At 47.3% G+C, this 19,323-nt stretch overlaps 1 protein-coding gene across 1 annotated transcript; it reads left to right on the forward strand.

The window, feature by feature from the left end:
* Positions 1-10,745: 10,745 nt before the first annotated feature.
* mrps9 (mitochondrial ribosomal protein S9) lies at positions 10,746-19,159 on the forward strand. Its single transcript, XM_084574004.1, has 11 exons — positions 10,746-10,856; positions 11,203-11,385; positions 14,587-14,649; positions 14,738-14,768; positions 14,858-14,937; positions 16,878-16,963; positions 17,048-17,123; positions 17,234-17,402; positions 17,766-17,874; positions 18,489-18,658; positions 18,796-19,159. The coding sequence occupies exons 1-11, from the start codon at positions 10,758-10,760 to the stop codon at positions 18,885-18,887; spliced, it is 1,158 nt and encodes a 385-aa protein (XP_084430130.1). The 5' UTR covers positions 10,746-10,757; the 3' UTR covers positions 18,888-19,159.
* The last annotated feature ends 164 nt before the right edge of the window (positions 19,160-19,323 follow it).

A 19,323-nucleotide genomic window follows, 5' to 3' on the forward strand; every position in this document is an offset into this window, starting at 1 on the left:
TCTTATCAGAAATATACAAAAAAATAAATAAATAAATAAAAAATAATTAAAAATAGAATCAGTAGAAAACAACCGCCCAAACTATTTATTCTGACATATTTAAAAACATTTAAATAATGCCCAATTTACAATTTTACGATTATATTTCCCACAATAAAAACCTTTTACTACTATAAACCACGCATGTTCTTGTTTTTCTATTCATTTATTTTTGCCTCTCCAGCTTCCCTGACCTTACAGCGCCACCCCGTGGCAGGTGGCGGCAGCTGCCACTATCAGCGGCCTTGAGGTTTCACTCGGTTCATGAATTAAACCTGACCTTTTAGGGCGAGGATCTACTTTTATACACTTCTAAAGAGGATTTTAAGGCGCTTTTATTGCAAATGGTCAAGCGACAGGAAATGTGTTTTGGATGCTTTCTAAATTACAAAAGAAAAACTTTTGAATTCCCAGAAGAGGAGGAGGATTTTATACACTGGATGCTCTCGCTTCTCCCTCAACGCCTTCCTTTCCTGCAGAAACCCCTCGTGTGTGTATGTGTGTGTGTGTGTGCAGCATCCCATTCCTCGGGGTTAAACGCCCGCCGCCCCACCCCTGTTGATGATCCCCATAAAAGAAGGCCAGCCCCTGCTTTATTTGTAGCCATGGGAACCGGGAAGCTAGTTAGCGAGCTTTCACGTCCTCTCCTTGTTGTTTATCCGGATGGATGGCACGAGGGGGGCGGCGGCGGCTTTTCAGGGGCTGCGGATGATATCCACTATCGTTCCTGAGGCTGTTGCTGCAAGTAAAGGAGCTGCAGTTGGAACTGGAGAAGTATTAGCGTCACATCTGTTTGAGTTCATGCACTCATCTTGGTGTTTTGGTCACGTCTCGTGTTTCAACTTGTTCACTTGTTCGCAGTTAGTCGATAAAACCTGCAAAGTGGCTACGACGTTAACAGAGGCCTCTCAACTACACAAGTTGTCTTTGAACTAATTGACCAGTGATGTAAAACCTCTCGGTTTTTTTACCCATAATCCCCCTCAACAGACAAATTTAACCCAGTAACACTCGCCGTGTCAAGAACCCAGTTTCAAAGGACTCGTCGGTTGAGTTGGACGCCCGCAGCCGCCGGCAGTCGCAGTTTCAGTTGGCGCCGAAGACTCGTACAGAGAGAGGGATTCAGGAGTTGCCAAGTAATGACTCGATAACCTCGAAAAGTAAACGAGAAGAAGCACTTCTCCCGAGACCTGCCAAAACGTTCCGCTTCGGAGCACGAGCTCACACGCAGGATGACGGCTTCCTTAAACACAGACGGTCATGTTGAAGCTGATGTTTTTGTAGTTTAGGTTCTGAGGAAATATTTGCGAAGTTCATTCGATTTGAGGAACTAACTGGCCGAGATCAGCGAGAGGGGAATTAGTTTTGGAGTTCTGCAGCGGCTGATTGATTTTGTCAACACATTTGCATCATTAGATTTTGTCTTCCTGTGTCCTAACCTAGGGGGGGGCGTCCCAGGTGGTGACGGATCTCCGCAGCAGACGGATCGATGGTTCGGGGGAGGGGCAGAGGCAGGGGTCGGTCGGTCCTCAGGGGGCTCCGCCGGTGACATCTCCTGCTGCAGCTCGCCGGCCGGCCGCCAGCTCGGGTCAACCGTCCCGGAGGCAGGCCGGTCACTTTGGCAGCGGTTGCCAAGGTGACAGCATGTCAGCGCAGCCCCGCTGAGCTGCTGGGCCGCTGAGGGTGGGAGGGGGGAGGCGGGCGAGGCGGGGGGCGAGCAGGGAGCCCGATGCATCACCGGCTCTGATGGGTTTGTCAATACTGCTTAGATCCAGGGGGAGCCGGACCCGCTGTGACACTCACGGGGCCCCTCTGAGGAGCACACACCTTCACACAAAAACATCCGCATGCCCGCACTGTATGTGCCATTTGATGCACTCGCAACGATACGACAAACATCCACCAGATCACCTCGTGTCTTCTCCTGTGCATGCTCCGTTCTGATCTTACTTGCACAACCATATCCGGTTTATGAAAAGCACAAAATAGGCATGACTCAAATCCCGTCCATTCATTCCCTGTAGTCCTGACCGTAACCACTACATGCCTAACCCCGCCCTGACCCTAAATTTATCCTAAACTCAACCAGAAAGAATACAGTGTTCCCGTCGTGGGCTCTAATTCCAAGCAAGTGTTGAGTTTGTTCACACTGCAAGAAATTAGATTTTTGTTTGCAAAAGAAACTGAAATAAACTGCAGATGCAAGGAGACACGTCTCCAGAAAGACCAGCAGGAGATGAAACCAAAATAGTCCGATGGTGTTATTTTACACCGGGCACAGATAGTGGCTCGTGTCTGGATCCTGATATTGAGAGGTTTACCTTGTAATCTGAGTTCTTCTTCAGTGTTTGAAGAGATTCTTGTCCAAGTGACGTGTGCATTTGGATTTCGGGTACATGCTTTCAGACAAGCACTTTGTGGTGGACACGAAGACAAACGAAAACATGCTTAGGGTTAGGGTTGACCTAATGACTTGACAGAATGAGTGTTTGATTGAGTGGATTGAGCTGTCGGTGCCGGACCCTAGCCGACAGATAAAAAGTGACTTGTGCAGCAGCAGCAGCACTGGAGAGAAAGGGAGCAAGGTGAAGGAAGAGAAAGCACGCCCGGGCCGTCTGACTCTGTATCTCATTAACCACAGCAAGAGGAAGGAGGGAGGGGGTGGGAGGGAGGGAGGGTTGGAAAAGTAGCATCAGCCACGTTCGGCTCAGAGCAGCTTGCGGTGTAACCATTTCTAGGCCGTGGATTTAATAGATTACTAACAATCGACCGCAGGTATTTCCAAGTTAGACATTAGCAGGCAGATGCCCGGAATGAGATCAGCTGCTCTAATCCCCGCGTTCTCACCTCTCTCCGAGCTCGCTTTGATGCGGGGAGTAAGAGCAGGGTGCATGTGTTTGGATTCAAAGCGGCCGCATAGGGAAATGGGTTGATCTGGTGCACGTATCTTGGCGTGGCGAGGCGTCGTAAGGGGAAGGCGTGAGGGTACGCTGAGCCTCGTAGGCTCTGTATCCAATCTGACCAATCCTCTTAGTAAGAGAGTTGAGCTGTGCCCTCCCTGGAGGAGTCTCTTTTTCATTCAGTGTTTAATGCCTAGAGAGAGCAGAGAGGTAAAAATATTAGGACTGTAACCTTGGTAGAGCTTGTTTGTGACTAACGCCTTCTGCCGTCGATTTTTCACGGCGGTTTAGAAAGCGCGCCAATGTCTCGCCGCCCTTTCCTCTCCGGCAAACGCAAGAGATTCGCCGCCAGATTCGCATCTGCAGAGCTCTGCGCGTTCGCCGCCTCGTTGCTCGACCCTCGTCCCCCGCAACCGCACGACGCAACTTGCGGTTGCTCCGTTTCGAACGGCTTCCGCTGCCGTTTAAAAGCTTCGCTCGCTGAAATAAAAGTAATTAATTGGTGTTATACACCAAGGACATAATTATCTTTTCCAGTAACTGGCACATATTTAATTACCAGTAATTGTTCCCCGAGCCTTGTTCAAAAGTGTTGCGCACCAGACAGTTCTGATATATTATACACTAATCCCGCACTTGATACTCAGTCAATTAGGGAATGTGTGTCAAAGAGCAATCATGTAAACAGCGCCGTGGAACATCCTTCTGAGACGCCAACGTGGGCCTTCATCGGTGTCCTCCTCGCACACACACACATCTGTGTCAGCGTCCCGGGCACTTTGTTTTCCTCCTCGGGGTACAAATCCCTACCTATCCCATTCCTTCCCGAGGTGTTAATGCCTGCCAGATTGGAGGAAAGTAATTTGAGATCATTTGGCAACAAAAGGCCACAGATACTGATTAACACGGGGGGGCTACTTTCTAGCCGAGTGGCGCGGTCCCATTTGAAAAAAAAAAAAGGAGCTAAATTTACTCCCCTGCGCCTTGCCTTGGGGTGTGTGGGGGGGCCGGAGGCTGCAGTGGGGCCCTTGAACATGAGAACAGGGTTTAATAAGTAAACAGGAGAGGCAGAGAACAGTGCTTCTGATCAGGGCTTATTTGCCCAGCCGAGCCCCTGGTACGCGCTACTAGCTGATTAGCCCTGCCGATTGTACCTTGTAATTGCAGTGCCTTGACCCCCTCTAGGCAAATATTAGATTTTAGTGGTTTAACCTTTCCAGTCGTCAGCGCGGGGTAAATTGCCCAACCAGATGTTAAGGAGCCCAGCGGTAGTCCACAGCCCTTCTGATCAGCAGGGGAAAAAAGCTTACAGATTGAACCTTTTCTTTTTAATATTGTCTCAATTTCCTCTGGCCTTTCAAGCTGATTTTTCGCAGCGGTTTCCTTCCCCGAGAAACAGCCGCGCTCCGATCCTTATCCCCCCCCACCCCACCCCCCACCCTCCTCCTCTGATGTCGGGTTACGGGCGAGACGTATTATTTAGAATCAGTCCAGTCACAGCCATTAGCGGGGGACAAATGATCAATGAGGAGATCAATGGCAGATATTAACCCGGCAATCAGGCCTTCGGTTCAATCGCTCCTGCAATTTCTCAGCTGGCGAGGTGCATCGCGTACCTCTCCCTGAAAGCTTGGTACACATTATGAGAAGGGAAGGCCAGTTATTTACATGCAAGGCAAGTACTCGTCATAAGACTTCCTGTCTAAACTCTGCGTTGAGCCGCCCGTCGTTGTCCAACGCGACCCAGAGAGAAGACTCGTTTGAACGTATGCAACGCCAACGGGGAGCAACAAATTGCCGACGAAGCAGCGAGGCATCGTCGTCGAACTTGGATTTCAGCTCGTTACACAATCCCATTCTTTGATTGATGTTCGCTCGAAGCGTCGGTCGAGATGAAGCAGAAGCGAAATGAAAACATTCTGTGAAGGATGGAATTCCCCTCCTCCCTCCGACTTTTTTGCGATCCCGCCCGGCATTTAAAACATCCTCCCAGATATGCAGATCTCCCTCGACCGCAGGGCCCGACAGCTGGGCCTGGTTTCGATCGGCCTTCGCGTAGGTGTCGGCGCCGCCAAAACAGAAATCCGAGCGCGGGACGAATCGGCATAAACATTATTCTCTGGTTTACAATGCAACCTTCTAATTTGTACTCCTTTACGCGGTCTAACCTCAGAACTTGATTATGCCCGTTCCCATGGGTGATTCCCGTGCGCTCACGCTTTCACACACATTTGCTCGAGCACGCGGGCCTTCGGGGATCGTTGTGGAAACACTTTCGGACGTAGCGGGGTAAGGACGGCGGAAGTTTTTCTTAGGTCATTCCCAGACGTTTCCAGAGAGCTCAGGTTTCCCCGTGTCTGGTCTAGAGTCCAGATCTTCTTCCTCCCCGAAAGGCCCCGGTTCACCCCTGGCGTAATGGTTTCCTTCCTCCCCGAGCCTCTCACCTGAAAAAAATAAAAAAATGGATGGAGAAAAAATAGTCATCTTTTCATCTGAGCGGTGGACTGGAGTAACCCTTCAGCTGGAGAGGAAACCCTATACTACCTCCTGCTCGCTGTCTGAGTTGGGCAGAAAGGGTAAGGCGAGGGGAGAGAAGGGGGAGGAAGCAAAGTGGTTCCATGTGAGAAATGGAAGAGAAGTCTGGGAAAGACAGGGATTGACACCCTGAACACTCTCCCCTCCTTCGACCACCTTACAGAGTCCCTTCCTTTGGCCTGATTAGGATGAGACAGGCCTGTCCTGCTAAGATCTATTGACATTTCCTTCTGTAAGCCTGAGCTGTATAAACCCATTAGGAAGTCGGCAGCTATGCAGCCTCAAATCAGAACCAAGACCAGTGAAACCAGCTCTAAAGGAAACGTTTTAGAAACCTGGGAAACCATTTCATCGCACAAAAACCTAAATTCCATGCATTTCAGTTTGTTGACGCGCCAATAAAGCTGCCATCTCACAATCAGTCTGTCTTCCACATGCATTCACTTTACTTCCATATCATTTTCTTGCATGTATTTGGTCTTTGTGTCCAAGGTGTTTCTTTCTGCAATACTTTCTACTCCTTATTATTTTCCTGCATCGTTCTAATCTTTTTTGCTCTAATGCTAAGTTCCATTTTATTCCATTCAGGCGTGGACGTGCTATCCCATTAGACTCAGTCACAGTCTGCACTGTTCAATTCTACCTGACTGTTTTCGGTGTCTAATATGAAACCCTCTCCAACTGCCTCCCGGACCCGCTGGTGTCAACAGAAGCAGCAGTAAAACTCCTCGATCTGCTCAGGTAGCTCGCCCCCCACCCTCCCACGGAGCCACTCCGAGGAGGAGGCCTAATATCTGCAGACATCTATGGCCGCCGCCCAATCTGTTGCACGCTCCGTTCATTTCACGCACTGCCAGAAGTGCTTTGTAATTATCCTGATATTGATGAAGGCTGATTCCAGCAGGTAATCGCTGGCAGTTCAGCTGTTTTTACGCTTCTCAGCAAAATGTCTCTATCCATTACCAGTGGCAAATTAATTTCCACTCAATGACCATACTTGTTGATAATCTACAAACTGCTGTGTGTGGGTGTGGGTGTGTGTGTGCATGTGTGTGTAATCCCCGACAAAGCTCTGAACCATGGCATATAACTTGGTTTGCCTCACACTGAGATCACTGTGGGTGTTAGCAGGATGCTAACGCAGCAGTTTATAGCTACAATGCTAACAGCAGCACTGGTAGAAATCTTTAATTGTAGTGCACAATTAAGATGGTACATGTTTTAATTATCGCACACAAATTTCATTGAGGGTTGGAGTAGAAACAGAAAAGGGAATAAGAATGGGAATGGGGAAAGAAAAAGAAAATTGGCAAAGTAAAAATGGAAAAGAGTGGATGTGACAGTAAAAACAGGAAAAACTGAAAAGGAAATGGGAACACTCACACTCACATGACTAAAACTGGAAATTGGAGAAAGTAGCATGGATAGGAATAGGAATAGGAATAAAAAGGGGATTTGGGAAGAACTGAGATATGAGCAGGAATGGAGGTAAATATGAAAATGAACTGGATAAGAAACTTTAAAAAGGAAAAGTAAGATGAAATAGGAATATTAATAAAAAATGGAATAGATATGTGAATGTGAAAGAACTATGAAGGTGAACTGGAAAATAAGTCACGGGAATAGAAATGCAGAAGAAACACAAACTGGAATAGGAGGAAAAATAAACTGGAATAGGAATAGGAATGGGGAAAGAAATATGAAATTGGCAAAGTAAAAATGGTAACAGTAGAAACTGAAAGGGGAATGGGAATAGTCACATGACTAAAATAGGAGAAGGTAGCATGGATAGAATTAGAAATAAGAATAAAAAATGGAACTGAGATATGAGCAGGAATGGAAATAAATATGAAAATGAACTGGAAAAGGAACAGCAATGGATAAGAAACTTTAAAAAGAAAATGTAAGATGTAATAGGAATATTAATAAAACATTTTCCAGGTGAACTGGAAAAGAAGTAATGGGAATAGAAAGGGTAATAGAAGGAAAAATAAACTGGGACAGGAATGGGGAAAGAAACATAAAATTGGCCAAGTAAAAATAAAAAGAGTGGGTGTGACAATAAAAACAGTAGAAATTGGGAACAGTCACATGACTAAAATGGGAGAAAGTAGCATGGATAAAAACAGGAACAGGAATAAAAAATGGAATTAATATGTGAATGTGAAAGAACTATGAACAGGAACTGGAAAAGAAATAACAGGAATAGAAAGGGTAACAGAAGGAAGAATAAACTGGAATAGAAATAGGAACGGGGATGAAAAAGAAGAACGAACTTGAAGTGGAAAGAAAACGGGAATTATAGCAGAATTGGGGCTGAAACTTATGTGAACAGCAAAAGGGAACAGAAATAAGAACAGGAACTTGAAAATAAAGAAAAATATAGCAGAAATGGGGAAAGAAATTTGACAGTATAGTAGTATAAGAAGATAAGGAGAGGTGAAGGAAAAATAAACTGGAATAGAAATAGGATCAGGAATAAAAATTTGAAAATCTGACATGGGAATCAAATGGAACAAAGAACAGGGAATAAAAGTAGGAATAAAAATAAAAAGGCAAAGAGGGAGCATGATAAAACCTGGACTGGGAGTATGAAGAGGAATAAAAATGGGAATAGGGCTGCAAATAGGGCACAGAATGGGAACGAACTCTGACTCTGATCGGCCCGTGATGCTAACAGGTCGACTTGAGGGATAAGAACATTTTCCTTTTATGCCTTGCTCTTCATTGTCCTGCAGAGGAAGTGGATCCCCGAAAACTGACAGCACAATAAAGCTTAATTACGGACTGAGCCTCAGCCTCACAGGGACAATACTACGACTGTAACAAGTAAATTAACCACTCTGTTCCTCTTTTATTCGTGCTCCTCCAGACGTTTTTTGCCAGCACATACAGTACATACGCAGCTAAGTACATTGAATGCAACACGTATGATTCACGGTGTAAATGACCACTTAGACTTAAATACAGCATTTCTACGCTGTGCTCTGATGTATTGTGGCGCTCTGGATATCCCCTCCACCGCAGCACTATGGGTAAATAAATACGCTTTAAAAGAGCAAATGAGCTTGAGCAAAGTGGCCCTTTGAGTCCCCATGTTTGTGGAGCAACCATAATGGATTCTTTAGAGCCGTGAACGGTTTATAGGCATGACAGCCATGTTTCGGCACGATGGGCTTATCCCTACGCAAGGCGCTAAGGATATTAGAGAATCAGCGTAAAGCAGCATGGAAATGATGACTGGAGCAAAGCCTCAACTCTCTGGTATTATAAGCCCTCAATTCTCTAGCACTCCATCCTCGGGATAGAGGGGGAAGGAGCGGACTTGGCAAAGCTCCACGGCGCGATATCCTCCATTATTTCTTGCTCCATCGCCGCTTCAGCCGCACAATTAAAAGGATGTCACTCAATCTGGGGGGATCGGGCAAATTGAGAGGAGGTCAGCGGCGCCCATTGTGGCGTTTCCTTTTCAAGGCAGTGCTGGAATCCCTGTTGTCCATATGGAGATGTGCCGGAGCCGTTGGAGGAGCGCCAACTCTCTAATGCCTGGCACTGAGTTACAGCCTCATATGAAGCATCGATGGCACATGCCAAGCATGAGAACAGACGCCCATAAGGTTCCCCAAATTAAATCCTTGCACTTTAACTGGTGCAGATACTGTTTGTTCCCCATTAACAAGGTGTACGCGCTTATTAGGAATGTGAGACCGGATAAGTTTGCAGTCACCGCAGTGTGTTGCAGGGTTTACCTAAGTCCACTGCGAGCTCACCAAACGAATATCTCCACCCAGTCCACCCACGGTGCCTCGCCTGTCAGAGACGGGCCACGGCAGAAGGATGATTAATGTCCCACCTCTCACCCCCCACCGTGAATTAGAGACCACGGGTCGAAACTATTTTTCTTGGTGAGCGGGAGCACGCTTGTGGCGGAAAAACGGGGCAAACACTGTTTATCATCCGCCCGACGACAGCCCTCCTCGGGGCAAATTAACCACGCGGCCGTATCGACTGGCACGGGCCGGGAGTCGGTGCCCCTTCACTTTGATTAATCTCCCCGAGTTCCTGTTCCAACTCTATCAAAGTAATCTAAGTGAAGACACACAGCATTGATCTGTAAACACAGCCTTAACCACTGTACCCAAAAAAAAAACACACATGCACCGAAGAGGAAAAGGGGCCACGGTTACAGAAGTCGAGATTCGAATGAATATATCAGAGGGTTAGGGTTATTAGTAGAAGCTATCTCAAAAACATTTCATGCACGTGCAAACAGTACCTGTGCTTTTGAGCAAGGCACTCGACCACCTGCCGCTCAGCCGCGGGGAAAAGAACCTCATCATTTTCATCCTGATCTGTAAACTCTGTCTAAGGTGGCAGCTTGTCTTCGCCTGTTCAAGGAATCCACGCAAAATGTTGTGCTAATCCGTCTCTGCTCCACACATGGAAAACAATCTGCTTTGTTTTTTTTGGGGTTTTTTTGTGTAGCCTTGCCAGTGTGTTTGGCAGACACCGCCTGAGCGTTTTATTATCGTGTTATTTCCGATAGCTCATGTGGATTTGCCGCTTTGAGTCCCTCGGCATGGCATTTACAGTCACTTTAAGACAGACGAGGCTAAAATTAGCATTGAATTTGTAAGAAAACAGCAATACCAATTAATTAAAGAGCGTGTTTAAGGTTTTTTTTTTCTGCGCAGGGTTAACAGGTAAAGTTCAACCTGCAGACAAACGAGGTTTTAGCCTTTGAGATGTGACCCGGCGTTCATTTACGACCTCAAAAACAAAGACGAGCTGCACCATGTGGTGTCCAGCATGTCCTGAATGACCACAATCCAGCAGAACAAGTTCCCAATGAGCTGCCATGCTTGTGATGTAATGATTTTTTAAAAGGCGGAATAATTCAAAGCTGACTGAATTGTTTTACACTTGACAAATATTTAAAATAAAAGCCAGTCCTTTTATTTTCCTTTGGTTCATTCTCTTCTTCTTCTTCTTTTTTTTTTTTTTTTTTGTTGGAGATGTTTTTTTATTTAATTTACAAGGTAGATATTTAGAAAAATTTACCTATATTAAAAAAAAAAAGAAAAACAAATGAACGATTTCTATGAAAACTCGTAATATTTAATTTCTGTTTTCACGTTAAAACTAATACAATTTATAATCATTTCCATGTGTTTTTAAAAATTAAAGTTTTTATTTTATTTTAATGTTATATATATATTTTTCTTGCACGTGTCTGTGACGTGAGCCCATCTTCCGCTTCGGACGTCGCCGCTGCCAGCAAAGATGGCGGCGCCCTGCGTGCGGACCGTGGGATCGTTTCTTGGAAAATGTGGGAATTGCAGCTCCGGTTTAAACTCTATCACGTCGCAGCTTAGCCGACAGGTAAATAACATCCCGATACGTGATATTTTAACCGGGACCATGTTTGAAACAAACGTGAATGTCTGTAAATGAACCACAACTCCAAACTCTGACGTCCTTGAGCTAGCATCCTTTTGCTGCATCTGTTAGCCGAAAGTAGCTTGAGGAATATATAAAATAAGAGCTTGTCAACGTCGCGTTTCGTTTTACGGTGGTGTGAGAGTCATTTTTGTGTCTTAATTTAAATAATTAGCCCTTTAACTACAATTCGGCTGCTATTAAATGCTATATAAGAGGTTTAGCAAGTCAGCGTGGCTTAGCTAACATTACCTATCTGACATTAATAGCTCATTTTCCTCATCTCCAGGTCCTGAGCAGGCAGATATGCGTGAGCTCAGCCCTGTGCAGGAAGAACCTGGCGGCTGCGGGACCGGAGAAGTTCTCCCTGGAGTTCATCCAGAAGCAGGTGGAGGAATTCGAGGTGGGGAAGCGGCACCTGGCCAACATGATGGGAGAAGACCCCGAGAACTTCACCCAGGAGGACGTAGATGTGAGTGCACAGGCGATCTCCTGCACATGTGCATATTTATTTTGAGTATTGCTTGAGTGTTAAGTGGTTTCTTCATGAATTGGGAACGAATTAGGATCACAGTGTTTTGCAGATTGCAGGGATTATGCAAAAGGTCGTGGCGTCAGATGTGGCTGATCTGCAGCTTCTCTTCTGCCTGACACATTTAGACAGTGAAGGGAGAGACGGTTAGTTGCATGCAACCTTTTCAGATATGGAAGGAAAATCTTGCATTAGACAGATTTGCAAAGTATTTACTCCTGTTTGAGCACCGTTCCCTGAAAAACGGCACTAGTTCTTCAATACTTTGTTTTACTGAAGATTAAAAACTCCACAGGCAGCAGACAGCAGACAGGTGGGGCCACCTCTGGCTAATCTACTGCATCATTGACATTAGCAACACCCTCGAACACACACACACACCCCCCCATGCTTATTTAGGATCTTGGCAGAGCATCTCGCCGTCGCTGCTCCATCCGTTTAGCTCGATTTCCCCCCCGGCCCCCGGTCCCCTGGTCCCCCGTGCCCCTCACAAGTAATGAAGAGAGCCGTCGGCGGCGGGCTGTGAAAGCCGAAGCGACGGCCGGCGGCCCGAGCTTGGGCGCGCTGCTGGGGGACATGGGGGAAAATTTGGGAGGACTGCAGAGGGGCGCCTGATGAATCCCAGCGCTCCGGGTTTGGAGTCCAGACTCTTCAGGTGTGACGGTGATGGAGACCCGGGGAAAATGAAGAGGATGTTTGAAACCACGGGGGAGAAATTAAAACTGCCAACAAAGCCGTTAATAGCTGTCATGATTATTTAGACTTTTGTTACCTGCTAAGCTTTTTCTGTGGGACTCTTATTTCAGCCTGTCCCCTTTGATTCTTGAAAATTGCGACGCATTCATGCACTTTTCTGGCATTGTATAAGGTAGTGATTGATGCTTTAGTCGTCCTGTCATACTGTAAAGGAGCGTGACGTCCAAACAATCAGATTTTTAATCAGATTTATTGCAGGTTAACGGGAAAATGTGCCTCGTTTCATGTGATTAGTACTGCTGAAGTGCTCAGTTGTTTAGTCCAGTAAAAGAAAAAGATTTCCAGTGTAATCGAAGCAAACTTTGAGCCCTGAAACGTGAGCGTTTGCTTTGCTTTGTGTGATTTTAAATAAACTATCTTTCCGTTTTTCCATCAGGAAAACTGTGCAGGGCTAAATCCATTAATCTAAACAGTTCTAAGTGGATAAAGGAGGCAGAAATGGTTTAATCAGCTCACTGAATGGGGACATCAGCTTTTATTCACTATTCAAGAACTATTACATTTGTTTAGCATAAGTGCGGCCTCATATTTTCTGATTTTAGTTGGCGAGGAGTTTTTTTTTGCAGCAGTCTCCTCCACAGCAGGGCTGTTGGTCTGTTCCTTCGGTCTCTTTCTTGTCAAAAACCTGTCCTTTTTGCACTAGCTACATGCTAGCTACGTGCTAGCTTGAGGAGCAAAGCAGTTTAAAGATAATAATGGCACAAACCGCACAGATTATGAGGTCGTGAACGATGTTTTGACTGGCAGGGAATCAGAAAGACGAGCATGGCAAATCACATTTTGATATATAGAAATAACATTTTATTATATTATGAAAATGATTTAAAAAAAATAATAATAATTAGGTTATATTTTTGCAATTTTTGCAATTTTTTTCTGATCTTCCCTCCAATTGGCTGAGGCCCCCCTAGCGCCCCCTGGCGGCCCTCCAGGGGGCTGCAGCCCTCACTTTGGAAACCACTGAATTAACCTCTCATTTATAAATAGTTTGATCCTTTTTTCTTTTTTTTTTTTCTTTTTCTTTTTTGTAAATCAAAGAAAACCGGCAACATTTGAGAAGCTGGCAAATATCAGTCGGGTTTAGCGTCGCTGTAGATTGGGTTTTGACTCGTGTGGTATTGTGTGGTTTTTGTAGGTTTAATAACCGCTGTCAGGTTGTAGATTTGTGCCTGACCTCATGTTAGCATGATGATTACAACCGCAAATGCACTTCTGGGCCATTTTCGGCCAAAAATTGCTGCGGTTGTTGCTTGCATCGTCACCACATCCTGTTTCGGCGACAAAAGTCAGAAAATGGCCCAAAAGTGCATTTTCGGTTTTTGGCTGTCGGTTTTCGGTTTTACATTACACCTCCGTGCTCACGTCAGGTTGCCCGATCTCAGTTTCGGCGTCTCATACACTTTTGGGCATAACTCAAGAAATCCCACTCTTGTTAGGACATGATTTGTCCTTTCAGAGTCTCCACTAAACTCAACTGCTTGTTAAAGGCTCGAGGCGATGATTCTAGTTTCCCTGTGTCATTGAAGTTTATAAAACGTGACACCTTCCTGCTCCCTCCTCAGCTATCCAGGTGACAGCTAGACTCTCGCTTCCCCCCTTTTTTCTTTTTTATTCCTCCGTCACTCCATCTCAGCCCCTCGGGGATCTCTCCCACACTGTGTCGACTCTCCGGGGACGCGCAGGTGTATCTTCATCTGTTCCCCCTCTTTGCTTTAATTTTTTATTTTTTATTTTTTTAACTTGCCTCTCACACCTTCAACACGCTCGTTTCCCTCGACCGGCCGCTTTTTCTTCCCCGCTTCCCTTCGATTTGACAACCTTTAAAAGGCGGCAACCTGCTCCCTGCATTCGGCACCTGCTGCCTCTCTAATTGAACCGACAGAGAGAGAGAGAGAGAGAGAGAGAGAGAGAGAGAGAGAGGAAGAGGAGGAGGAGGAGGAGGAAGAGGAGGGGATGAACAGGCTGTGTTGATGAGTGTGGCGGGGCCGGCACGCTTCTTGTCTTGCCTCTCTCTCGCGCCATCTGCGAGCGGGTTCTGAGGATGAACTCGGAGTGAACCGCCGGACGTCCACGGCGTCCTCTGCTCGCTGTCAACAAAGCCGAAAACTTGGGCCTTTTTTCTGCTTGTTTTCTCCTCCAACTCCTCACAGTCACACACACACACACACACACACACACACGTCGCTCGCCTTTCCTTGAACCCCGCCAGCAGCCTGCGCCTCCTCTTCTGTCACTTCTTCCGCCGCCCCGTCCGCCGGCGTGACCTCTGCTGTTGGGACGTGTCAGCGTTGTCACGGGCTGCCACCGTCCCTCAAACCGCTTCTTTTTTTTGGTTTATTATTTATTTATATATTAATATTATTCTCTCTCCTCTCTCTCTCACAGAGGAGCATCGGCTACCTCTTCCCCTCCGGCCTGTTTCAGAAGAAAGCTCGGCCTATCATGAAGGTAAGACCCAAACCCAACATATAAGAATATTTTGTGAAGGCCCATGAAGCTAGACCGCTGCTTTACAGAGTCTCCTTTTCTCTTACAGCATCCTGATGAAATATTTCCAAAGCAGAAAGGTTTGTAGCTCGTGCACCTGATCATGTTTTAAATAAATATTTGCAGAAAGAAAAACGTCTGATTCTCGTTTTCTCTCCTCTCCGTGTAGCGGCGCAGTGGGGAGAAGACCGGCGGCCGTTCCACTTCCTTTTTTACACCGGCAAGCAGTCCTACTACTCCCTCATGCACGTGAGTACAGCAAGGTGGAGGTAAACCTTCATCCTCTTCCTTCGCCTACCTCCTCTCCTCTCCTCTCCTCTTGGGTCATATCCAGGGAGGAGGGCTCGCTCGAGGAGGTCACAGGTCGCCCAGATTAAAGGCCGGATCTCTGCCCGAGCTTTAGTTTTCACCTGTTACATCTCAGAAGAGGCGGGCTTCACCTCACCGGGTGTCACCTTCCTCATCCATACATCTCGGCGGCCCGGACAAGCTAAAGTAGACAGGGAAACGGTGTATGTATATTCTAGAGAGCACATTTAAGTCTTTATTTAGTCTATAAGGGAAGGGAACACAAGAACAACGGCTAAAAAGCACAATTTATAAGAAATAAGAAGGGGTTTCTTTAGGTTTGAGACGGAGGGGAATAAATTCGAGGTGTGGCCCCGTCTGGCTTGTAAGGCTTTGTCCCTCCGCCGGGGATTTCGGGGCGAATCGGGGTGGGGCAGAGCGGGTGGAAAAGGGAGGAGTTGCTCCTGTACCACCTCCTCTTTAACCCTCCTGCTTCCTGACCTTGCTTCTCAAAGACGTTTCCCAGGTCTGCAGCACAGGGTATGATATTTAAATATCGGCCCACGCTATTGCACACACACACACAGACAAATGCGCGGCGTTTTGCCCTGCAGACACAATCAGCACCCCCTGCTGTCGGTTTAAATAGGAACGTCAGACACGTCTGAGAGCTCGTGCTGCCTGTCTGCATGATTGCAACCGTAGTCACTCCCCCTTTTCTTTTTTTTTATGTCTTCTCCCTCCTCCTTTTTGCTTTTTGCTTCTCGCTTGCCGTTCTCCCACCAGTCCGAGCCCGTCGTGAGACTTTTCCACCTTTATCACGCACGGGCACGCCTCAGGAGTGTTGCCAGGAGGGGGCGGTGGAGTGTAAAGCGGCCTTCCTGCTCGGCTGCTCCCCCCCCCCCCCCCCCCCGGCGTGGCGCGTTAACCCGCTCCCTGCTCCGCTGAGCCCTTTATGGCCGCGACCCCGGGGAACCTGAAAACACACCTTCCTCCTTTCACGTCAAGTCCGGCGCCTCTTCCTCTCATAGCCGTGCACATAAAGGCCGCTTATTGAATAGAAAGAGAGACTTACATGTATCCTCTCTTACCAATCCATGCGAGTTATTCCTCGTCACTGTAGGACAGAGTGTTTGCAAACCTGTAACCGCCATCTTTTTTTTTTTTTGCACACAAAATTGCCTTTTGCTTGATGTTTGCTTTCCCCCCCCCCCCGTCACACCCCTCTGTCCCCGGTCGGAGTGGCAGCGGATTAGGCGCACTCTATCAAGAAGGAATTAAACAAACATCTGGTGAATAATTGACGGGGAAATGAGTTCTCACCCAGGCGCTGGGCTGCAGAGGCGGGGGGGGGGGGCTGGGGGCTGGGGGGGGATGCTTGCCTTGGGGACGTGACCGGCAGCATCCCCGCCCCCTCTACCCACCCTTTTACCCTCAGTCTGTCTGTCCTTTCTGTCTGCCGCCATGACACACTCCCCTCAGGTTATCCGAGGTTATGCGACGTTGATTCGTTGATTCTGTTTACCTCCGGCTTTGCTTCGAGGCAAATGCACGTGCAGTACGGATGCAGAGCGGAATAAATGAACGAGGTCATGCTCCGTGCTTCCAAAACAATACAGCAAAGAAAATCTTCGGACATTTACAGCCGTCTAAACACAAAATGATTGACAAAAGTTGGTTCTGTTGGGGAGAAAAAGGCCAGCAAAACACATTTGTCCACATACTTTTGCCCGTCGTGTGTAGTTCACTGGAAAAATTACCGTTTTCCGACTCTCCAAGGCTTCGGTTGACCATCTCCTGCCGCAAGGAGACCGACGCACCCCCTGCTAGTGTTCGTCGGATTTTCAGATCGGGCGGTCATCGGGCTATCATGCTAAACTGTTGTTTCCGTTGTCTTCTAGGAGCTTTATGGGAAAATCATGAACATAGAGAAGCACCAGGATCGCCTCAGAGCCAAGGATCTGTTCAACCAGGAAGCCAAGCAGATGTAAGTAGAGGAAGAGCGCAACCAGAAGTCTTTGATGCTGCTGTTTTGTTTGTTATAATCTTGATTGTGGGCGTCTCCCATCAGCTCTCTGGGCAGAAGCAGGTGGCTCTTGAAGGAGGAACTGGAGCTGTTGCTGGTGGAGACCATCTCCACTCACGACGTAAGAACCTCCCCCTTCACCCTTCGCCCTTCGCCTCCACTGCTGCTGCTGCTTCGCCAGTTCCCAAGAGTTGACGTCTATGTTTTCTCGCCCCCCCCCCCCCCCCACAGTACGACCGCTTCATCCAGCTGATGGAGCGGCTGCTGTCCATGCCCTACTCCGCCAAAGAGGAGGAGTTCATCCAGCGTCACCGGCGGCAGGTGGAGGCCCAGGCCAGCAAGCAAACGGCGCCGCCGCTGGAGAAGGACGACAGAGGCGTGGCCTTCAGCGCTGCAGATGGTAGTGTATAAACCACACTGGACACGAGAGACATGAGTCCTTGCAGCCTCTTGTTTCTCTTTCACAATCGTAGCTTTAATCCTGACGAGATGATTTGCTGCGAGTTAAACCAGGGAGATTCTAGTCGGGCGCATCTGTCAGGTCCTAAAGGGGCGAGCTCCCCCTGCTGAGTCAGACTGAGGCTAAAGACAGAGACGGGGGCCTCCTGCGGCGGCCATTTTGTGCCGGCTTATTTAATTATCCTTTAATTGCCGAGATCCAGGGCACCGCTGAGAAACGGGAGCAGCTACGTTGTTTTTTAATTGATAATGTTTAAAGGAGGAGGTCCAGCTTTTATTAAACTGTTTCTGTTTTTATTCTCAGGACGCAGGAAGTCGTCGGTGTCCTCGGTCGTCCTCCGGGACTGCGGCTCCGGGCGCGTCACCATCAACGGCCAGGACATACTCAGCTACTTCCCCGTGCTGCAGGACCGGTAGGTAGAGGTGCTTCATTCACAGACGCCGCTTTTCCTTAAAATGCAAGGATGTGTCCTGCTTCACAAAAAATTAAAAAGCAGCTTCTTCACTCTTCACAGCATCGCCTCGTTTTTTTTATTTTTTTTTTTATTTATCTCCTTGTAGTAAGTTAATTACACAGTTGAGTGATTGTGTGTGAGTGTCCAGAGCTAGTGTGAGGACGAGGACGGGCTGTAATTGGAGCAGAGAGGTGACAATTGACTCTGTCAGCAGCCGAGGGCCATTCATCGCGAGACGCCGTCCGTGAACACAGACACTTTCTCTTCCACACACACGCGCGCCTTCATCCGATATTCCTGCTGAGTCAGAAGTTGCTCTGTAATGTGTGGAGGGGAGATTGTAAGAGAAAGCTTTTCACAGCGCCGGGATCTTTCTATGCTTGTCTGGAAAGTCACCCAACCAGACATTAAATTAGCTAAGCCTCCGCCGTTGATACCGCTATCTGTTAAATAGCACACACTCCCGCCCTGCCCCATTCAACCCGCTCTCCATTCTTTCACCTCCCGTTTTTTATTTATTTTTTTTTATTATCTCTCGTCATTTTTCTCTCCTTTTTTCTGTGCTGTTGAAGGGAGCAGCTGATGTTCCCGCTTCAGTTCATGGGCATGCTGGGGCGCTTCGACCTGGAGTGCACCGTGAGCAACGGCGGCAGGTCCGGCCAGGCGGGGGCGCTGCGGCTCGCCATATCCCGTGCACTGCTCAGCTTCCTGTCTGAGGGAGAGTGGGAGATAATGAGACAAGGTGGGGATTTGATAGGGCTGAAAGTTCTGCAGCTGCAGAACAAAATGCATGGAAACTGTTTAGTCGTGTTAATTTATCGAAAGACAAAAAAATGCAGAAGGAATTGGGTGCACTGATGCATTTTTTTTCTTTTTCAGCTGGTCTGCTGACCGCAGACCCGAGAATTAGGGAGAGGAAGAAGCCGGGACAGGAGGGAGCCCGACGGAAATTCACCTGGAGGAAGCGCTAAACCCGAGCGTGGAGCGTTCACGCCGGCTTCTTGTGTCCGTGCGTTGTGTCCACTTTAAACTGACTCTCTCTTCTCTGTTCACCGGAGGCCTCGTGCGTCCTCTTCAGTCTATTAAAGCCCTTCGGAGCCAGATCATTGTCTTCATACTGTGCATTCACCAAGATGCAAAAGCTGCAGGGAGCTGAGTCAGCCACCAGATGGAGGTGTGTTATAAGAAATTACAAGTGGGGTTGTTTATCTGTGTGTCAATAAATAAATTAAAGCTTTTCATATTAAATTAAAAAAAAAACATACTTGTTTTGTGTTTTTTTCCCCCCCATGTGAAATTTAACCATCTTACATGTCTTTCAGTGTCGTTATTGTAGTTTAACAGCTTGGGATAATATTTTAACAATGTTTTTTCGTGGTAAAAATCTAATGATTTGTTTTTTTAAAT

This window comes from Chelon labrosus (genome assembly GCF_963514085.1).
Source record: "Chelon labrosus genome assembly, chromosome: 24".
NCBI lineage: Eukaryota > Metazoa > Chordata > Actinopteri > Mugiliformes > Mugilidae > Chelon > Chelon labrosus.